Source organism: Phoenix dactylifera, unplaced genomic scaffold (genome assembly GCF_009389715.1).
Source record: "Phoenix dactylifera cultivar Barhee BC4 unplaced genomic scaffold, palm_55x_up_171113_PBpolish2nd_filt_p 001081F, whole genome shotgun sequence".
Lineage (NCBI taxonomy): Eukaryota > Viridiplantae > Streptophyta > Magnoliopsida > Arecales > Arecaceae > Phoenix > Phoenix dactylifera.
Window position 1 is genome coordinate 5,439 of NW_024068428.1, and position 17,325 is coordinate 22,763.

Sequence of the window (17,325 nt, forward strand, 5' to 3'; positions counted from 1 at the left end):
AACGCCATACCTGGATTGGCATTCCGCTGGCACAAGCCTGCTTGTCGGTGAACAACTCTCTTTAAGTTCCTTCTCTTCTTAGTGATTGAAGGAAGTGCAACTTTTGTTCCCCTAGTTTTTTAAAGCGTAATCCCTGTTCTTCTAATCAAATTAGAAAACAATACAGAAATACAGTTCTGCCAAACCTATCAAGAACCCATGTTGATGCCTTTTAATAAGCAAGTAATTGACTAATCCGAGTTGTACCCCACTCATTATTGAAGTGAGAAGGGGTGATATTATCCCTAATCGTCAGTAATATTTATTTATTGTTTAGAAATAAATCTCAAATTATCACTTTTACAAACTCTCTTACGCAAAAACCAATTAATTAAAGATATACAAATAAAGTCGAAGTAATTATGTTAAGTTCATTGCTAAGAAGTAATTGTGTGTCTAACAGAGTGATGTTCTTTTAGACTGTTGGATCATCTCACACCGTTCTCAAAGTAATTCGAATTCATCTATTCATATACTGCACAGATCATAAAGCAGTCATTGTGCATTGTATAATAAACAAATATAATTTATGTATGTACTCGGATACTCTATCCCATTTTATTGTACAAAAATAATTGAAAAAGAAAGTCACGAGAATGGTAGGTGCGTAACTTATGCGACAGGATGTTCATTTATCGGTAGAAACAAGCATCCATCACAATGATGTTCATTTACGACTATTGAATCACACTCCACCCTGTCCTCAAAGTATTTTGAATTCATCTACTCATCTACTGCATAGATCTTAAAGTGATTATTGTGCGATCCAACGAGAATAGATACCCACGCCCCTTGGCAAGAATCCCTCCACTTAAAAAAAAAAAAGAAAAAAAGCAAAGAAATAGATGACCAAGGACTGTTTAATTTTTTTTTAAACATAAATATCCTTCTCAAAATTTAAATTTACGTAAATACCCTCTTAAAATTTATATTTATTTCTATACTTTATAAAATATTATTTTTGTACAAATGCCTCTAATATAATGATTCTTCTAACACCGTTAACACAAATCATATTTATTTTAATTAAAAATAAAATATAATTTTAAAATTATTTTTTTGTCCTTTATAACAATTGTCTTGTAAATGTTTTTTTTAACATATCTACCTATTAAAAATATTTTAGTTATTTTAATTTGAAATCGTTATTTTTGGCATAGGTATATATATATATATATCTGTAACAATAAGGATTAAAAAAAATAGAATGGGAAAATAAGTGTTTTAGGAGGGTTTATATGTAAATATGAATTTTGAAAGGATGTTCCTACAAAATTTGATATTGAGAAGGATATTTATGTAAACAAACTAAAAAAAAAAAAAAAAAGTGATGGTCCAAGTGAAGCTTCCGGAAGGAGTACGGGGGCACCGGCCAATTAACCCTTTCCCCTCTATAAATGTCCATTCCCCGCTTCACCATTCGGTGCTCGGACTCATTTCCAGTGCAGGAGGGGGAGAGGGAGAGCGGGAGAAGATGGGGGTGAAGGTCTATGGCGCAACCATGTCCACGTGCACGGCACGTGTGCTCCTGTGCTTGGAGGAGATGGGGGCCGAGTACGAGCTGGTGCCCATCGACTTCTCCACCGGCGAACATAAGCAGCCCGCTCACCTCGCCCGCAACGTATGTATCCTCTTCCTTAAACCTTAATTCTGAGATTCCTCCTAATAACCCTCCTTCATTAGCCCTTTGTTCTCCTTTTCCTTCTTTTTCTCTGATGGTGATCGCCTTCTTATTCCTACCCCCTCGGTTCTTCTATGCAGCCCTTCGGCCAGGTGCCTGCCTTTGAGGACGGTGCTCTGATTCTCTACGGTGAGCTCCCTTCATACTTCTTATTTTTAGACCTTTTTGTTTATAGTGGAGGTTAATTTTGAGACGATTGGCTTTCAATTTGACACACTTTTGAGGTCGTGGATGCCTAATTTGTTGAAAATCAAGTGAATTGCTAATTGATTTGAAAAGAAAAAGTTCACAGAGTGAAAGTAAAGCAAGGTAGGAAGTTCATTTGGAATTTATTAAAATAATTTATGTTAATTCCTTCCATCTTCCTTCCCACAAAGTTATTCGACAACAAAGAACAATTTTGGTTTTAAATTGTGTAAATCTACGAAAGTAGATTATTTATCCTATCTCAAGTTACCCAATTTAGATAACTATGGTTTAGAATCATGGATTGAGCATGAATTGAACTCCAATTACGTGGCAAATAGAGGACAAATTGGGATCAGAATTGGATAATGATTGAGGAACCAATAAGTTAAAGAAATTTTGGTCCAACTTTTCAAACCTGGACTTTGAAGCAAACCCCAAAAGATGATCCGGTAAACCATACCTATCAAGGGGATGCATCGGATTCCAGTCTTAATCTCCCACTCTAAGCCCATTTTGAGTTGGATTTAGGTTAGGTTTAATTCAACCTACTTCCAGCTTCACACATCTGCTGTCCTCTAGATATTTGCCCCATTCTCTCCCAATGGATAGTTTGTGACATTGAGGGTCAGTTTGAATATTTTTACATGATTTGGGATAAAAATCCTGTGAGAATCGGGTCTATGGACCCATGTAAGTCCAAACTCAGCCTAGATTCTAGCTTTTGTGTCTGGTTGATATAGGGTTATGCTTAAATGGATGGTCTGATTCATGAATCCTATTGGATTTTCAGTCCAATCCTGTAATAATATCCATGCAAACTCTGAAATGAAATGCTTTGTCAAAAGATATAATTAAAGGACCCATATAACTTATATTTTCTAAAAGTCTATCCAAACTCAGTCTAGATTCTAGCCTTTATGTTTGGTTGATATACGTTTATGCTTAAATCGATGGTCTAGTCCATGAATTCTATTGGATTTCAGTCCAATCCTATAAGAATGTCCAAGAAAACTTTGAAATGAAACGCCTTGTCAAAAGATATAATTAAAGGACCCATATAACTTATATTTTCTAAAAGTCTGTCCAAACTCAGTCTAGATTCTAGCCTTTATGTCTGGTTGATATAGGTTTTTGCTTAAATCGATGGTCTAATCCATGAGTCCTATTGGATTTTCAGTCCAATCCTATAAGAATATCCAAGCAAACTCTGAAATGAAATGCTTTGTCAAAAGATATAATTAAAGGACCCATATAACTTATATTTTCTAAAAGTCTGTCCAAATTCAGTCTAGATTCTAGCCTTTATGTTTGGTTGATATAGGTTTATGCTTAAATCGATGGTCTAATCCATGAATCCTATTGGATTTTCAGTCCAATCCTATAAGAATAAGAATATCCAAGCAGACTCTGAAATGAAATGCTTTGTCAAAAGATATAATTAAAGGATACAATAGCCAGGAAATATTGTGGGGGACCAAAGTAGTCAAAAATTGCAGGACCTTAGCTAAGGTGGGCCAAGAAATCTTTGCTTCTAGGTATAATTTCAACATCATGGTCATTGCTACTATCTTTTCTGATTGTCCCGATCCCTTAAAACTATGAAATGATCAGAATCTCGAGCAATTGCAAGATACATTCTTCGCAAATACAAGTCCTCTGGTGGTGACCTTTTGAAGGAGGGTAGCTTGGAGGAGTCAGCCATGGTGGATTTGTGGTTGGAAGTGGAATCCCAGCAATTCAACCCAGCCATTGGTCCCATCTTCTACCAAATCTTCATCTTCCCTAGGTTTGGAAATGTCCCGGATCAGGCGGTCATCGACACCAACTTGGAGAAGCTCTGCAAGGTGCTCGACGTGTATGAGGCCAGGCTCTCAAAGACCAAGTACTTGGCTGGAGACTTCTTCAGCCTTGCCGATCTCAGTCACGTACCTTTGCTCCATTACTTCATGGCCACCCCTCATGCATCCGTCGTCAATTCGCGCCCGCATGTCAAGGCATGGTGGGAGGGCGTTTCGTCGAGGCCGGCGTGCAAGAAGGTGACCGCTGCCATGCCTGCATCTGCATGAAAGGATCAGTTGGTGGCCATGGAGATCAGAGGAAATGAATAAATTGTCTCTCCTTTAGTTGTTGGTCTAAGTTGTCTGTGTTTTGGTGCGTGCCATGTTGTGAGTCCAAGTCTCCTGAAGCACTTTTTTGTGCTTAGGATGGCATGTTGGAAAATAAAATATGTTGTTATCTATCTTTTCTTGCATCCACTTTGAGTTTCTATGCATTTTGATCATCCTGTTGACAAATATGTGCAAATGTATCCTTTTCTTTTTCTTTTACTATTATGTAAGAAAACATTGTGGGAATGAGATCTTGGGAGTTTGAATCTGAAAGCTTCTGGAAAAAGGTGGCAACCAAAGTCTTAATTATTTCACATGATTACAGCATTCATACTTCCCCTTACATGTGTTGCGCATACCTAGCTCGAATCCTTGGTAGATACATAGAAAGGTCATCTCATTTTATTGAAATGACATCAATCCAAGGGCTTTGCTGAAAGAGCCAGGCATGAAGAGGTGCAACATCAGATGAAGGTGGTATTTGTATTGTCCTACATATTAAATTTTAGATTTTTTTTAAATTTTTGGGTATAAATATTTTTCTAAATATTGAATTTTGTATGATTTTTATTAAAATTAATATATATATATATATATATATATATCTTCATAAAATATTTATTTTGTTATTTTATTTTTATTATTTTTATTTTTACATATATATATATATTCATATTATATGCTAAAAAATTAACGATTTCAAATTAAAATAATTAAAATATTTTTAATAAGCAGATGTGTAAAAACAACATTTATAAGACGAACACAATAAAAAATAAAATATGATTGGCAAATTTTATTTTATTTTTAATTAAATAAATATAGTTTTTATTAATGATGTTATTGTTAAAAGAATCATTATATTAGCAATATTTATGTCAAAATAGTATATTATGGAGGTACAGAAATTAATATAAATTTAAAAAAATGCTTATCTGAATTTAAATTTTTAAAAGGATATATATATATAAAATGAGATCGTCTCTCTCTCTCTCATATTTACAGGAGATCCACTTTATTCTCAATATTTTTGAATAAAACCAATGCTCGAAAATGAGAAGCGAATAGCAGCTGGACCACCAGCCTTTGGTTCTCTAACGGCCATGATTAAAGAAGCGCTCGATTACAGTACACAGAGGGTTCGTGTACTTTGCTTTGGGGTCACAACACGGAGAAAAGGAAGAGGTGTGCAGCGTCGGGGCCACGTCGCGGAAGTAGACTTTTTATGCAACATGCCAAACGTATAACTCCTGTTTGTTAATGTTTTATATTGTTTTTGGGGTACGACTCTTGGTGTTTATGAATAACTTAGCACATGGGGATGGCCCAGTGGACCAACCAAATACTGGGAGGCAGGTGATGGTGTCTATTTGCCAAGGTGATGTGATGATTACGTATCGTGGAGGATAGAATTTTAATAGCATATTCGCCTCCATCTCTAATCTTCAACTGTGGCTTTCTTTGTCATTATGCCAAACAACTCTACCGCACTCTATATATCCTGTTTTCCATAGCTTTAAAGTATTATTATTTTCTTGTTATGATAAGGGAGGTAATGAAGCCTTAATATATTATACCTACTATTAAAAAATTGCTAATTATGTCTATCTTCTTCATGTCACATAAAACAAGCTCTAATATTGTTATAAGTTGTTAAAAATATATATAGTAATGTCACATAAAAAGAGGCCCAGGTCAAAATGCCACACGCAATTCAAAGCGTATAATCAAATATTTATACGCATTTACCCTCTATCCTAATTTTTTTAGTGAATAAAATATAGAGTAAATATATGTGATAAAAATAGCATATACACTGCAACGTGATATTATGGATCACTATACACACATGATAGCTCTAAAGCAGGACCAAACAGGAACCTCCAGCCTTAAGCTAAGATCTAAAGGCAGTATGGTTGTCCAATTGGCTGGTAAAAGAAATCCTTGAGGTGAGTTGACTGAACCAATTTAAAGAGTACCTCGGAGTACAAAAGACCGTACTATAAGCGGATTAGAGAGAGACGACCAAAGGAGGCAGGCCGAATGAAGACTAACGATGAGATTAGGCTCGTACCAGATCTAGCCGTTTCGACTGGCAAGAATAGTGAGAGAACAGTTGGTTTCAGTTACCAAAACCACCAGCAATAAAAATGTTACTAGGAGTGGTTAGTTACTTACAGTCTGTTTCTTAGTATAAATAAGTAGAGTTATACTTTATAAAAACTTCGACACATCAAGCAATCCAGTTTTATCTTAATTATTTTTTATTTTATTTTTATTTTATCTCGTACTTAGATCACCAATAGGACTCTACCATAGAAATACCTATAAAGTAGTTCTTTTCTACCTTAGCTTTGGCTACATCCTATCTAAATTTACCTTCCGAAACGATGGTGCGACGGTAGCGAGAATTTTTGAAGGTCAACACAACTAAATCTAAACTTCCCTTGCAGTACAATGCTAGACACAAGTAGTGAACGCATTACTATTGTCTAAAGTTCTTGTTAAAAATTAGGTGCTCCAGTTCAATTACTCATTATTGGCGTTTCCATTAAGGTCAGATATATGATGGAGCTGGATATCTGCCATCTGTATATTTGTGAGAGGAACCTCTTAAGTTCTGACTTGAGCTAGAGAGATCAAGTCCTATAGCCATGATTGTTCTTGCATTGTATGATTATGTATAATTACACACATCTCAGAGAGAATGTTGGATAGTGTATTCCATGTCATGCAGACCTTTGCATGATACATGAATGGTCATAGTTATAAGATTGGATCTTTTTAATTTGCTGTGTCCGATTAAGTTATAACATTATTATGTCTCCATTGTCTCGGCATTTTTGGTGTATCGATCGCTGACATAATATTTGATATTAAAGCAAGGAAAAGGATTACTTGGAAAAGAAAGATTAATGGATGAAGAATAAGAACTATCTAGACTCTAAACACTGCTGCGAAATATGGTGGTTTATTGTGCGTGTTGAGATCACTGCAAAGTGTTGTACAATACTCGGTAGCTATCATATTAGTCGATCATGGAGACAGAGGTTGGTAAATAAGGCTGTAAATAGGTCGGGTTGACCTGTGATCCGATCCGATCCGATCCGATCTATTTTGAAGGGACAAAGGTGATTGAAAAGTCTTTAGGAAACAACTTAGGAAACAACTAAGTTTGACCCGGTGAAAGAATAAGACTTATAGAAATAAGGGGATGGCGGAAGCTCCTGAAGGAAGAATGCGGGAAAGCGAACCAGCGACAACCAACCCCACGCCTCCTATTTAAACAACACCACCCCTTCTGTTGCTGGAAATTGGACCCGGGGGTGACCACTAGCCGAGGAGGAGGAGCTCCGGTGCGGGCGGTACGTCGGCGGGCGGCGTCCTCCGGGGGATCTGCAAAAAGCCGGTGGCCGGGGTTTCTGGCGCCGGCCCTCCGATGCTTAAGTCAGAGGGGGGCTTAATTTTGGAGAAGGAGACGGACTGTATGTATAAGTCACAGCCAGAAGTTAGCCCCCTCCCTAGGGGGAGAAGTTCTCCTTTTATAGGAGGGGTGCCTGGGTTACCTGTGATGTGACCAGGTGAATTTAATGAGTTACCGTCATGATTGGGCGTGATCGTATGAATTAATGAGTTGCCGTGGGTGACTAGACGAAGTTGAGTGAGTCGGCGAGTTGTCGTGGATGGCCTGAGGTTTTGAGTAAGCTGGAGGTCCGTGGAGATTGTGCGCATGTAATGGTTGACAGTCGTAGCAAGGTATGGTCCCTGGTTGATATGTCGTGGCGTGGCTGGCAAGCAAAGCATGGTGTGGTGAGACTGCTGCAGGGCATGGCCTTAGTGCGTGGACGACGAGCTCGGCCTTCTGGGCTTGGCCTGCATGGGCTCGGCCTGCATGGGCTCGGCCTGCATGAGCTCGACCTGCATGGGCTCGGCTGCATGAGCTCGGCCTGCATGAGCTCGGTCTTCTGAGCTCGGCCTGCATGAGCTCCGCCTGCATGAGCTCGGTCTTCATGAGCTCGGCCTGCATGAGCTCGGTCTTGCTGTCGGATTTGGGTGCTTCAATTGTACTTGTGTGGTGGTCCATTTTTTTCCCCAACACTACCCTCCGACTTTCGAGTTCGAGCTGCTTTTTGGCTCGGGCGAAGGAAGTAGTCCAGTCGTCGATCATCCTATAATATAGCCAAATGTCTATGGAGATATATGTGCTAAGTAGGGTGTACCTCTCGTGCAGTTGGAGCTAACGGCCTTAAGCCGAGCTGTCCAAGTCGAGATAAACGACTCTGCTCCGAGGTCGACTTCAGTGGCCTTCTTTGGCTTGTGGTCGACTCAGCAGGGTGCCTCCACTCAGATCAGGGAGTGTTGTCGTAGGAGGCGTCGAATGGCGTTGAAAGTCGTCGAAATGGAGTCGAATATCGTTGAAGTGGCATCGAAATGGCATTGAAATGGCGTCGAAGTGGCGTCGAATGTCGTCGAAGTGGCGTCGAATGTCGTCGAAGTGGCATCGAAATGTCATCGAAAGGCGTCAAAATGGCGTCGAATGGCATCGAAATGGCGTTGAAATGGCATCGAAATGGCGTTGAAATGTCGTCGAGTACTTAGATGAGCATAACGGAAGAGCTCGATCACTTAGATGAGCTCGAGAGCGGAAGAGCTCGAGCACTTAGATGAGCTCGAGCACGGAAGGGCTCGAGCACTTAGATGAGCTCGAGCACGGAAGGGCTCGAGCACTTAGATGAGCTCGAGCACGGAAGGGTTCCGTGCTCGAGCACTTAGATGAGCTCTAGCACGGAAGGGCTCGAGCACTTAGATGAGCTCGAGTACGGAAGAGCTCAGCTCGAAGGTAAGCATTAGCTCGAGAACATAGACGAGGGAGGGTGATGTTGGAGATGGAGGTACCTTTTGGAGACATTTTAACAGCTCCCAAGCTTCGAGGTCCCTCAGGACTTGGCTCAGCACCGGGTGGTAGTCGTTGGAGGCCGTTAAGCGGTACGCGTTGAGCTCTGGGCCGCGCCGCTTCCCCTCGAGGTCGAGGAGCTATGATTATGCGGGATCCATGGCTACCCAAGAGCTTTTTTTTTTTTTTTGGATAGGCTGGACCCGATCTCGTCGTTGCCTTGGTTGGCCAAGAGTTGTGTTGTAGGCCGAGCTGACCCGGACCATGAGAAGGTTTAACTTTATAGTACTTTCTTGGGATGGAATCTCTTGTGAATCTAGCCAGAGGAGTGCTCATCCTTCGAAAGGCATTACAAAATAAGGTGTCAGCCGAGCTTCCATTATGTACTAAAATACTTTTTAAAGCCTTGCAATGATGAAGGAAATAGCTACAGCATCGTCATGCTACGATTTTAATCTTGCTCTTTTAAAAAGGGAAATTAAACGTAGGATACCCCAAGTATAGGGTGTAGCAAAGTAATATTCTCGGTGAGTCCGAGATCGAATCCACAGGGATTTGACAGTAAACAAAAAACTAAAGGCTAAATAATATTCGGATTGACAAAATATAACTAAGGCATCAGGATTCAGCCTAGCACTTCATCATGTTTTTCCTAAAATCATCTATTATCTCAGTTAAATAGATTTAGTTTTATGGGCAGCATTACAGTAATTCTATTTTAAACTACAGGGATTTCTAAGCATCTGTTATACCCGGGGGAAATAACAAATCAAAGAAAATATATAAGTTTGAAATAATTTCTATAAATTTCCTGCACCATAAATTAAATCAAAAACATTAAAATCCCATTGATGATTAAATGAAATACATGAAGAAAATGCTAGGCTTTTCCCTAGCCTTAGCTAGAAAAGATTTAGCTACTCATATGAAATGGGAACATTTTATAAAAGGGATTAGCATAGAATAAATAAAATAAACATAAACCCTTTTTTTTTTCTTTCTTTGATTAGGAAACAGAGTACTCTGTTTCCTTTCTTCTTCTCCCGTGGGCTTTCTCCCTTCCGTGGCCTCTTCTCCTCTCTCGCTCGGCTGGGAAAGAAATGGATGTTGGCTTCCCTGGTTCCGTGGCTTCCCCTCGCTTCCTCCTTTTCCTCCACCGTGTGGTTCCCTCCTTCCTCGTCGGCTGATTTCCCTCCTTCCGTCCGGCTGGAAAGATTGGAAAAGGAGATGCTCCCTTCTCTTCTTCTCCCGTCTGCCCCCTCTCCTCCACCGGATGATTCCTTTGCTCCTCTCTCTTGAGTTCCTTTTATAGACACCTTCAGCAGTGGCTGGGAAGACCGAAGGATTCGTTGCGGATGCTTAGGAACTGGGAGCGGATGAGACATGGCTTGGGACTCCTCGGCTGGGAACGGAGGTCAGCAAGCTGAAACGCATGGAATACGTGGGGGCGATGCGGATGAGCTGGGAAGAAACGCTCGGAGATGACGAACGTTTGGAAGCTGCTCACGGACGCAGGCACTTGTGCTGGCTGAAACAGCTGCTTCGGACGGTTCTCCGTTGCTTGGAAGTCATGGGTGGATGGGAAGTTGGGAAGACATTAACGTTGGGAAGTTGAGATTGAGAAGACTCCTCAGATGGCTGGAATTTATTTGCTGGAAAGGGAGGGAAGGACTTGGCTGGATGAAACGAATCGAATGCCACAACGCTTGGGACTCTTCTCCTCCCGATGGTTGCTGGCCTCCTCTTCCGTCGCACGCTCCACGCTTGGATGAGCTGGGAAGAAACAGGGGAGACGGAAGGATGCTTGAAATGACGAGCTGGTTTAGCTTAGGTCCCTTGGATTTGATTTAGGTCCCTTGGATTTGATGCCATGATGCTTGGAGAGCCACACGGACGGTTGAAGATGCTAAGAATTTGTTGAGCTCGGAACGCAAAGCATTGGGCTCAAATCCAGAGTTACTGGGTCTCTTAGATTAATTTCACTCAAACACAAATAAAACATTAATTAATTAATTTTATTAATAAAAATTAACTATAATACTAAATTAAGATAATATAAAAATTTCACTTTTGTACTCTCATCACACCCCCCAACTAGCTTATTGCTAGTCTCTAGCAATTTAGTGTAAAAATAATAAAATGAGAGTGCAAAAGTATTGTTTATTAATATGCATGAATTAAAATAAATACTCACTTTCGTAGAGCATTACGATTGCACTTAGCACGTGCAACAAGCCGTTAAACTCCTAGGTTACCCTAGTGGACGAGTGTTGTCTCGTGAGGGTTTGCAGTGATGTTACCCACAAACATCGTTTTTAAGTTAGAAAATACTTTAAAACATAGCAACCCTTAAGGCAAATGTAAATGTGACATCTCAGAATACCTATACCTCCACCACAATTGGGTACCCTTTGAGTTCTAGGTGCACTACTCAAATTCACAAGTGTTAACTATCATTTGTTAGCTCCCGATCCACTAAATTTTCCGAATACCACATGTTATTTATCCAGAACGGTTCGCAAATAAAAATGAAGCTATCAATCCCAACTAGACATCCTAGGTACACAGAGTTCTAAAACAATGGAGTCAAACCAGTCATCCACACGTCACTTGGTTTAAGTTTAACTAACTTACTCATGTTTAATTTATTTTTTTTTATTTTTTTTATTTTTTTTTTTACATAGTGACGACAACAGTCCAACTTCATTAGGCTCTAGTAAGGTCCATGTAACGAGCTTTGGGTCAATGACTCTTGATCCAGTTGGCTCAAGGCATTAGGTGAAACACCCCTCGGACTTAATTACTCGAACCAGACTACGCCACGAGGCCAGACTAGTCACTTATTTCAGTCATTTTCACCTTTTTACGCGAATACTCGCTGCTTTGTAGGCAAGAGGCCCGGTTACTCAGTGAAGACAAACAGTATTATTTCTCTCTCTTTTTTTATATATATATATATATACATATGTAACGTGACTATATTGTGACTATAGGTCAACCAAGGTCAGAACATAAGGCACCCAGGCGATCTAGCCGGAAATTTCAAACTCAATCTTTATGTGAAAACCAAATCATGAACTTTAAGACAAGGACACTCGTACTTCTTTTGCGAATAAGGTCAACAAATAAATAGGTAACACAAGTGAACTCCTGAGGCTTTCCTATTGTCATTGAATACTTGTGTGGGGATCTAATAATAGGTCTCTGATAAGTCATAATATGCTCCTTGCCTTAATAGCTGCACATGTTTATTTCTTTGAAAAATATAGTGGTAATTAAATGCAACAAAATATATGTTTAAATAATTTTTTTTTTTTTAATATATGACAATTGGTATGATATATAGACAAATATAGTAATCTCTCCCCCCAACTTAAATTCAACATTGTCCCCAATGTTTCAACATGAATGCATTAAATATGATTGTATGAAGAATAATAAGGCTGAAGGTTAAAATTTACCTGATAGAATGACTGCACACTGTTGTTGCTCACCAATTGTTATATGAAAGAAAGAAAAATTATGTACAAACAGAGGATCTCTAGCAGATATAGAGATCAATCCTGATAAACAGGATCTCCCAGATTGGTCGATTCAACCTCCGGGGTAAAGTTGTCCAAAAATAACTTCAAACGTTGGCCATTTACTTTAAAAATATTACCGGTGTTTGGATTCTCTATCTCAACGGTTCCATACGGATAAACAGTTTTAACTATAAATGGACCAGTCCACCTAGATCTCAATTTTCCTGGAAATAAATGAAGTCTTGAATTATACAATAGAACTTTCTGGAAAGGCTCAAATGTTTTTCTCATAATATTTCTATCATGAAAGACTTTCATTTTATTCTTATAAATTCGAGCATTCTCATATGCTTCATTCCTGATTTCCTCTAGTTCATTAAGTTGAAGTTTGCGTAGTGAACTAGCCTTATCCATATCAAAATTAAATCTCTTAATAGCCCAGTAGGCCCTATGCTCCAATTCCACAGGCAAGTGACAAGGTTTGCCAAAAATAAGACGGTACGGAGACATACCAATCGGACTTTTAAAAGCAGTACGATAAGCCCAAAGTGCATCAGTTAAACGCAAAGACCAGTCTTTGCGATTTGGGTTAACCGTTTTTTTCAGAATATTCTTAATTGATCGATTGGATACTTCAACTTGTCCGCTTGTTTGTGGATGATAAGGGGTGGCGACTTTATGGGTGATCCCATATTTTCGCATTAAAGCCTCAAAAGGCTTATTACAGAAGTGTGAACCCCCATCACTGATGATGGCTCGAGGTGTTCCAAATCTGGAAAGAACGTTTTCCTTTAAAAATTTTAGAACAGTTTTGTGGTCATTATGTTTGCAAGAAATTGCCTCAATCCATTTGGAGACATAATCCACAGCTACTAAGATGTACAAATTTCCGAATGAAGGAGGAAATGGGCCCATAAAATCTATTCCCCAACAATCAAATATTTCGATAATTAAAATTGGGTTGAGGGGCATCATATTCCTACGAGTTATCCCACCTAACTTTTGACAACGCTCGCAAGCTTTACAAAAGTTATGGGAATCTTTAAACAAGGTGGGCCAATAGAAACCGCACTGTAAAATTTTTGCAGCCGTTTTCTTAGCAGAGAAATGACCACCGCAAGCTTCAGAATGACAAAAGGAAATGACACTAATAAATTCGTCATTAGGTACACATCTCCTAATAATTTGATCTGGGCAGTATTTGAAAAGATAAGGATCATCCCAAAAAAAATTTTTTATTTCAGTCAAAAATTTTCTTTTGTCTTGTTTATTCCAATGACTTGGTAGTTCTCCTGTGACTAGAAAATTTGCAATGTCTGCAAACCAGGGTGAAGATGTGATCTCAAACAGTTGCTCGTCAGGGAAAGTGTCTTTTATGGGTGAATTGTCTAAGGAATCTGGAAGAGTGAGACGGGACAAGTGATCAGCTACTACATTTTCTACCCCCTTTTTATCTCTTATTTCTAGGAAAAATTCTTGGAGCAGAAGGATCCACCTAAGCAAGCGCGCCTTAGCATCCTTTTTTGAAAGAAGGTACTTAAGGGCAGCATGGTCAGTGTAGATAATGATTTTGGATCCAATCAAGTAAGACCTAAATTTTTCTAGTGCAAATACTACGGCGAGTAGTTCTTTTTCCGTAGTGGTGTAATTCATTTGTGCACTATTTAAAGTCTTACTTGCATAGTAGATAACATAAGGCTTTCTTTCTTTTCTTTGCCCTAGAACTACCCCAACTGCATATTCACTAGCATCACACATAATTTCAAAAGGAAGTGACCAGTCAGGTGGTTGCATGATGGGAGCAGAGGTCAGCAAGCTTTTAAGTTTATCAAAAGCTTTTTGACATTCTTCAGACCACACAAATTGGGTTTCCTTTTGAAGGATATTACATAAGGGTTTAGATATTGAGCTAAAATCTTTAATGAATCTCCTATAAAATCCTGCATGACCCAAAAAAGAGCGTATGTCTTTGATAGTTTTTGGGTTGGGTAAATTAGCAATTAAGTCAATTTTAGCCTTGTCTACTTCAATTCCTTCAGATGAAATGACATGCCCGATAACAATTCCCCTAGTTACCATGAAATGGCACTTTTCCCAGTTTAAGATTAGATTCTTCTCCTCACACCGAATTAAGACTAGTCTTAAATGGTCCACACAGTTTTCAAAAGAGGAGCCAAAAACCGAAAAATCATCCATGAAAACTTCCAAGAAGCGCTCAACCATGTCAGAGAAAATACTGAGCATGCATCTTTGGAAGGTTGCAGGAGCATTACATAATCCAAAAGGCATTCTCTTGTAAGCAAATGTGCCAAAAGGACATGTGAAAGTGGTCTTTTCCTGATCTTCAGGATCAATTGCAATTTGGTTGTAACCTGAATAGCCATCTAGGAAGCAATAATATTTATGACCTGCTAACCTTTCTAAAATTTGATCAATAAAAGGTAGAGGAAAATGATCCTTCCTAGTGACAGAATTAAGTTTCCTATAGTCAATGCATACACGCCAACTAGTGGGGACCCTAGTTGGAACTAATTCATTGTTGGCATTTTTGACTACAGTAACACCAGATTTTTTCGGGACCACTTGGGTTGGACTTACCCATTTACTATCTGAAATTGGGTAGATCATACCCGCATCCAGAAGTTTCAGAACTTCTGCTCTAACCACATCCTTCATGTTTGGGTTTAATCGACGTTGAGGTTGACGAGAAGGTTTGGCATCAGCTTCTAGGTAGATTCTATGAGTGCAAATTGAGGGACTAATTCCCTTGATATCAGCAATTGTCCACCCTATTGCTCCCTTATGTTCCTTGAGAATTTCTAATAATTTTAATTCCTGATTTTGTTCGAGTTGGGATGATATGATCACAGGAAAGGTCTCTTCTTGACCAAGGTATGCATACTTGAGCTCAGATGGTAAAGGTTTTAGCTCTAGTTTGGGTGCTTGAACACTAGATGGTAGAGGACTATTGTTGCGTGTGGGCAATTCTTCAAAACGAGATTTCCACCTATCTGTATCCAACAAAGGAGCTGAATCTAATATAGCACTGATTTCTTTAAAGTTTTGGTTGATATCTGTATTTCCGAAATGAGTTAGGCATATTTCTAAAGGATCAGAAGAAAGAGATGGGACAAGAACATCTTCTACAATGGAGTCGATCAGATTAACTCCATGAATTTCATCATTTTCATTGTCATTATCGGGTTGTTTACAAATGTTAAATATATTAAAATCTATAGTCATATTCCCGAATGACATTTTCATTATTCCATTTCGACAGTTGATCAAAGCATTGGAAGTAGCTAGAAATGGGCGGCCTAGGATGACAGGTATTGGAGTGGTACAATTCATGACAGGCTGGGTATCTAATACTATGAAGTCGACTGAAAAATAGAATTTATCAACTTGGACAAGTACATCCTCGACTATTCCTCTTGGTATCTTTATAGATCGATCGGCAAGTTGGAGAGTAACCTTGGTGGGTTTTAATTCACCAAGTCCTAACTGTTCATAAACTGAATAGGGCAGTAAGTTAACACTAGCACCTAAATCCAGAAGGGCTCGTTGTATCCTGAAGTTTCCTATGATGCAAGATATGGTAGGACAACCAGGATCTTTATATTTAGGTGGGGTGTTGTGTTTGAGAATAGCACTCACCTGTTCAGTTAGAAAGGCTTTCTTTTGTACGTAAAGCTTTCGCTTTATGGTACAAAGATCTTTTAAAAATTTGGCATAAGATGGGATCTGCTTAATGGCATCTAATAAAGGAATGTTAATCTTTACTTGTTTAAAGATTTTCAGAATTTCTTGATCAGGTATTCCCTTTTTAGCTGCAAGTAAGCGCTGAGGAAATGGAGCAACTATCTTGTGATGCAGTATTGGATCATTTTGTTCATTATCATCTTCATCCTTCTTTTCAATAGATTTTTTAGGTTTGTCATCTTTTGTTGGAATTTCTTTGTTAATTATTTTTCCACTCCGAAGGGTTGTGACAGACTTTACTTGCTCAAATTTAGGTTGGGATGAACTTGCTTCATGGACCTCATGTTGACCCTTTGGGTTAGATTGAGGTTGGGCTGGAAATGTCCCTCTTTCCCTAACATTAAGTTGAGCCTCAATTCTACCTACAGAATTTTTAAGTTCTTGGAGTGATTGCATTGTATTCTGATTTATTTGAGTCTGCCCTTGCATGAAGGTTTGCAAAGTATCTTCAAGGGATTTCCTATGTGGTGGCACATAAGGAGTAGGAACAGAATTTCCTTGAGATTCATTGGCAGTGGGTCCATGTCTCCAGCTAAAGTTAGGATGGTTTCGCCAACTAGGATTATATGTTTCTGGAAATGGTCTTTTATAAGTATTGGTGAAATTTGCTTGATCATGCAACACTTCTTGAAAAGCAGGGATTGTAGGACAATCCTTGGTTACATGTGCATTACTCTCACAAATTCCACATATACTTTCAACTATAGTTTGTGCTTTTCCTATATTGGCTTTGCTTAATTCCATGGCTTCAACCTTCCTAGTCAGATTAGCAATTTTTACATTGACATCATTATCATCTTTAATAAGATATATTCCTCCTTTTGCATTAGGTGCTATTTTTGATTTTTCATTTTTATCTGTTGTATCCCAAGCTTGTGCATTTTCTGCTAAAAGATCAAAATAATCCCAAGCTTCATTTGGTTCCTTACTCATGAATTCACCATTACACATCATTTCTACAAATTGTCTCATATTGGAGGACAAACCATCATAAAAGAAACTAATGACCCTCCAAATTTCATATCCATGATGTGGGCAAGCAAGGAGAAGGTCCTTAAATCTTTCCCAACACTGAAAAAATGTTTCTCCATCTTTTTGTGCAAAGTTCATGATATTTCTTCTAAGTGT

The 17,325-nt window shown here is 38.9% G+C and overlaps 1 protein-coding gene and 1 non-coding gene across 2 annotated transcripts; both read left to right on the plus strand.

The window, feature by feature from the left end:
• The first annotated feature begins 1,444 nt into the window (after positions 1 to 1,444).
• Positions 1,445 to 4,290, plus strand: LOC120107926 (probable glutathione S-transferase GSTF1). Its single transcript, XM_039121454.1, has 3 exons — positions 1,445 to 1,660; positions 1,801 to 1,849; positions 3,521 to 4,290. The coding sequence occupies exons 1-3, from the start codon at positions 1,514 to 1,516 to the stop codon at positions 3,973 to 3,975; spliced, it is 651 nt and encodes a 216-aa protein (XP_038977382.1). The 5' UTR covers positions 1,445 to 1,513; the 3' UTR covers positions 3,976 to 4,290.
• Positions 4,291 to 17,218: 12,928 nt separating this feature from the next.
• Positions 17,219 to 17,325, plus strand: LOC120107928. The gene has a single exon (XR_005509519.1). It is a non-coding gene; the product is annotated as a small nucleolar RNA R71 (small nucleolar RNA).

What these genes read in the sequence shown, in the direction of transcription:
- LOC120107926 (XM_039121454.1), top strand. Translation starts at nt 1,514, where the DNA reads ATGGGGGTGAAGGTCTATGGCGCAACCATGTCCACGTGCACGGCACGT. An exon ending in CCGCTCACCTCGCCCGCAAC is followed by an intron (nt 1,661 to 1,800) that starts GTATGTATCCTC and finishes TCTTCTATGCAG; the next exon opens with CCCTTCGGCCAGGTGCCTGC. An exon ending in CGGTGCTCTGATTCTCTACG is followed by an intron (nt 1,850 to 3,520) that starts GTGAGCTCCCTT and finishes TGAAATGATCAG; the next exon opens with AATCTCGAGCAATTGCAAGA.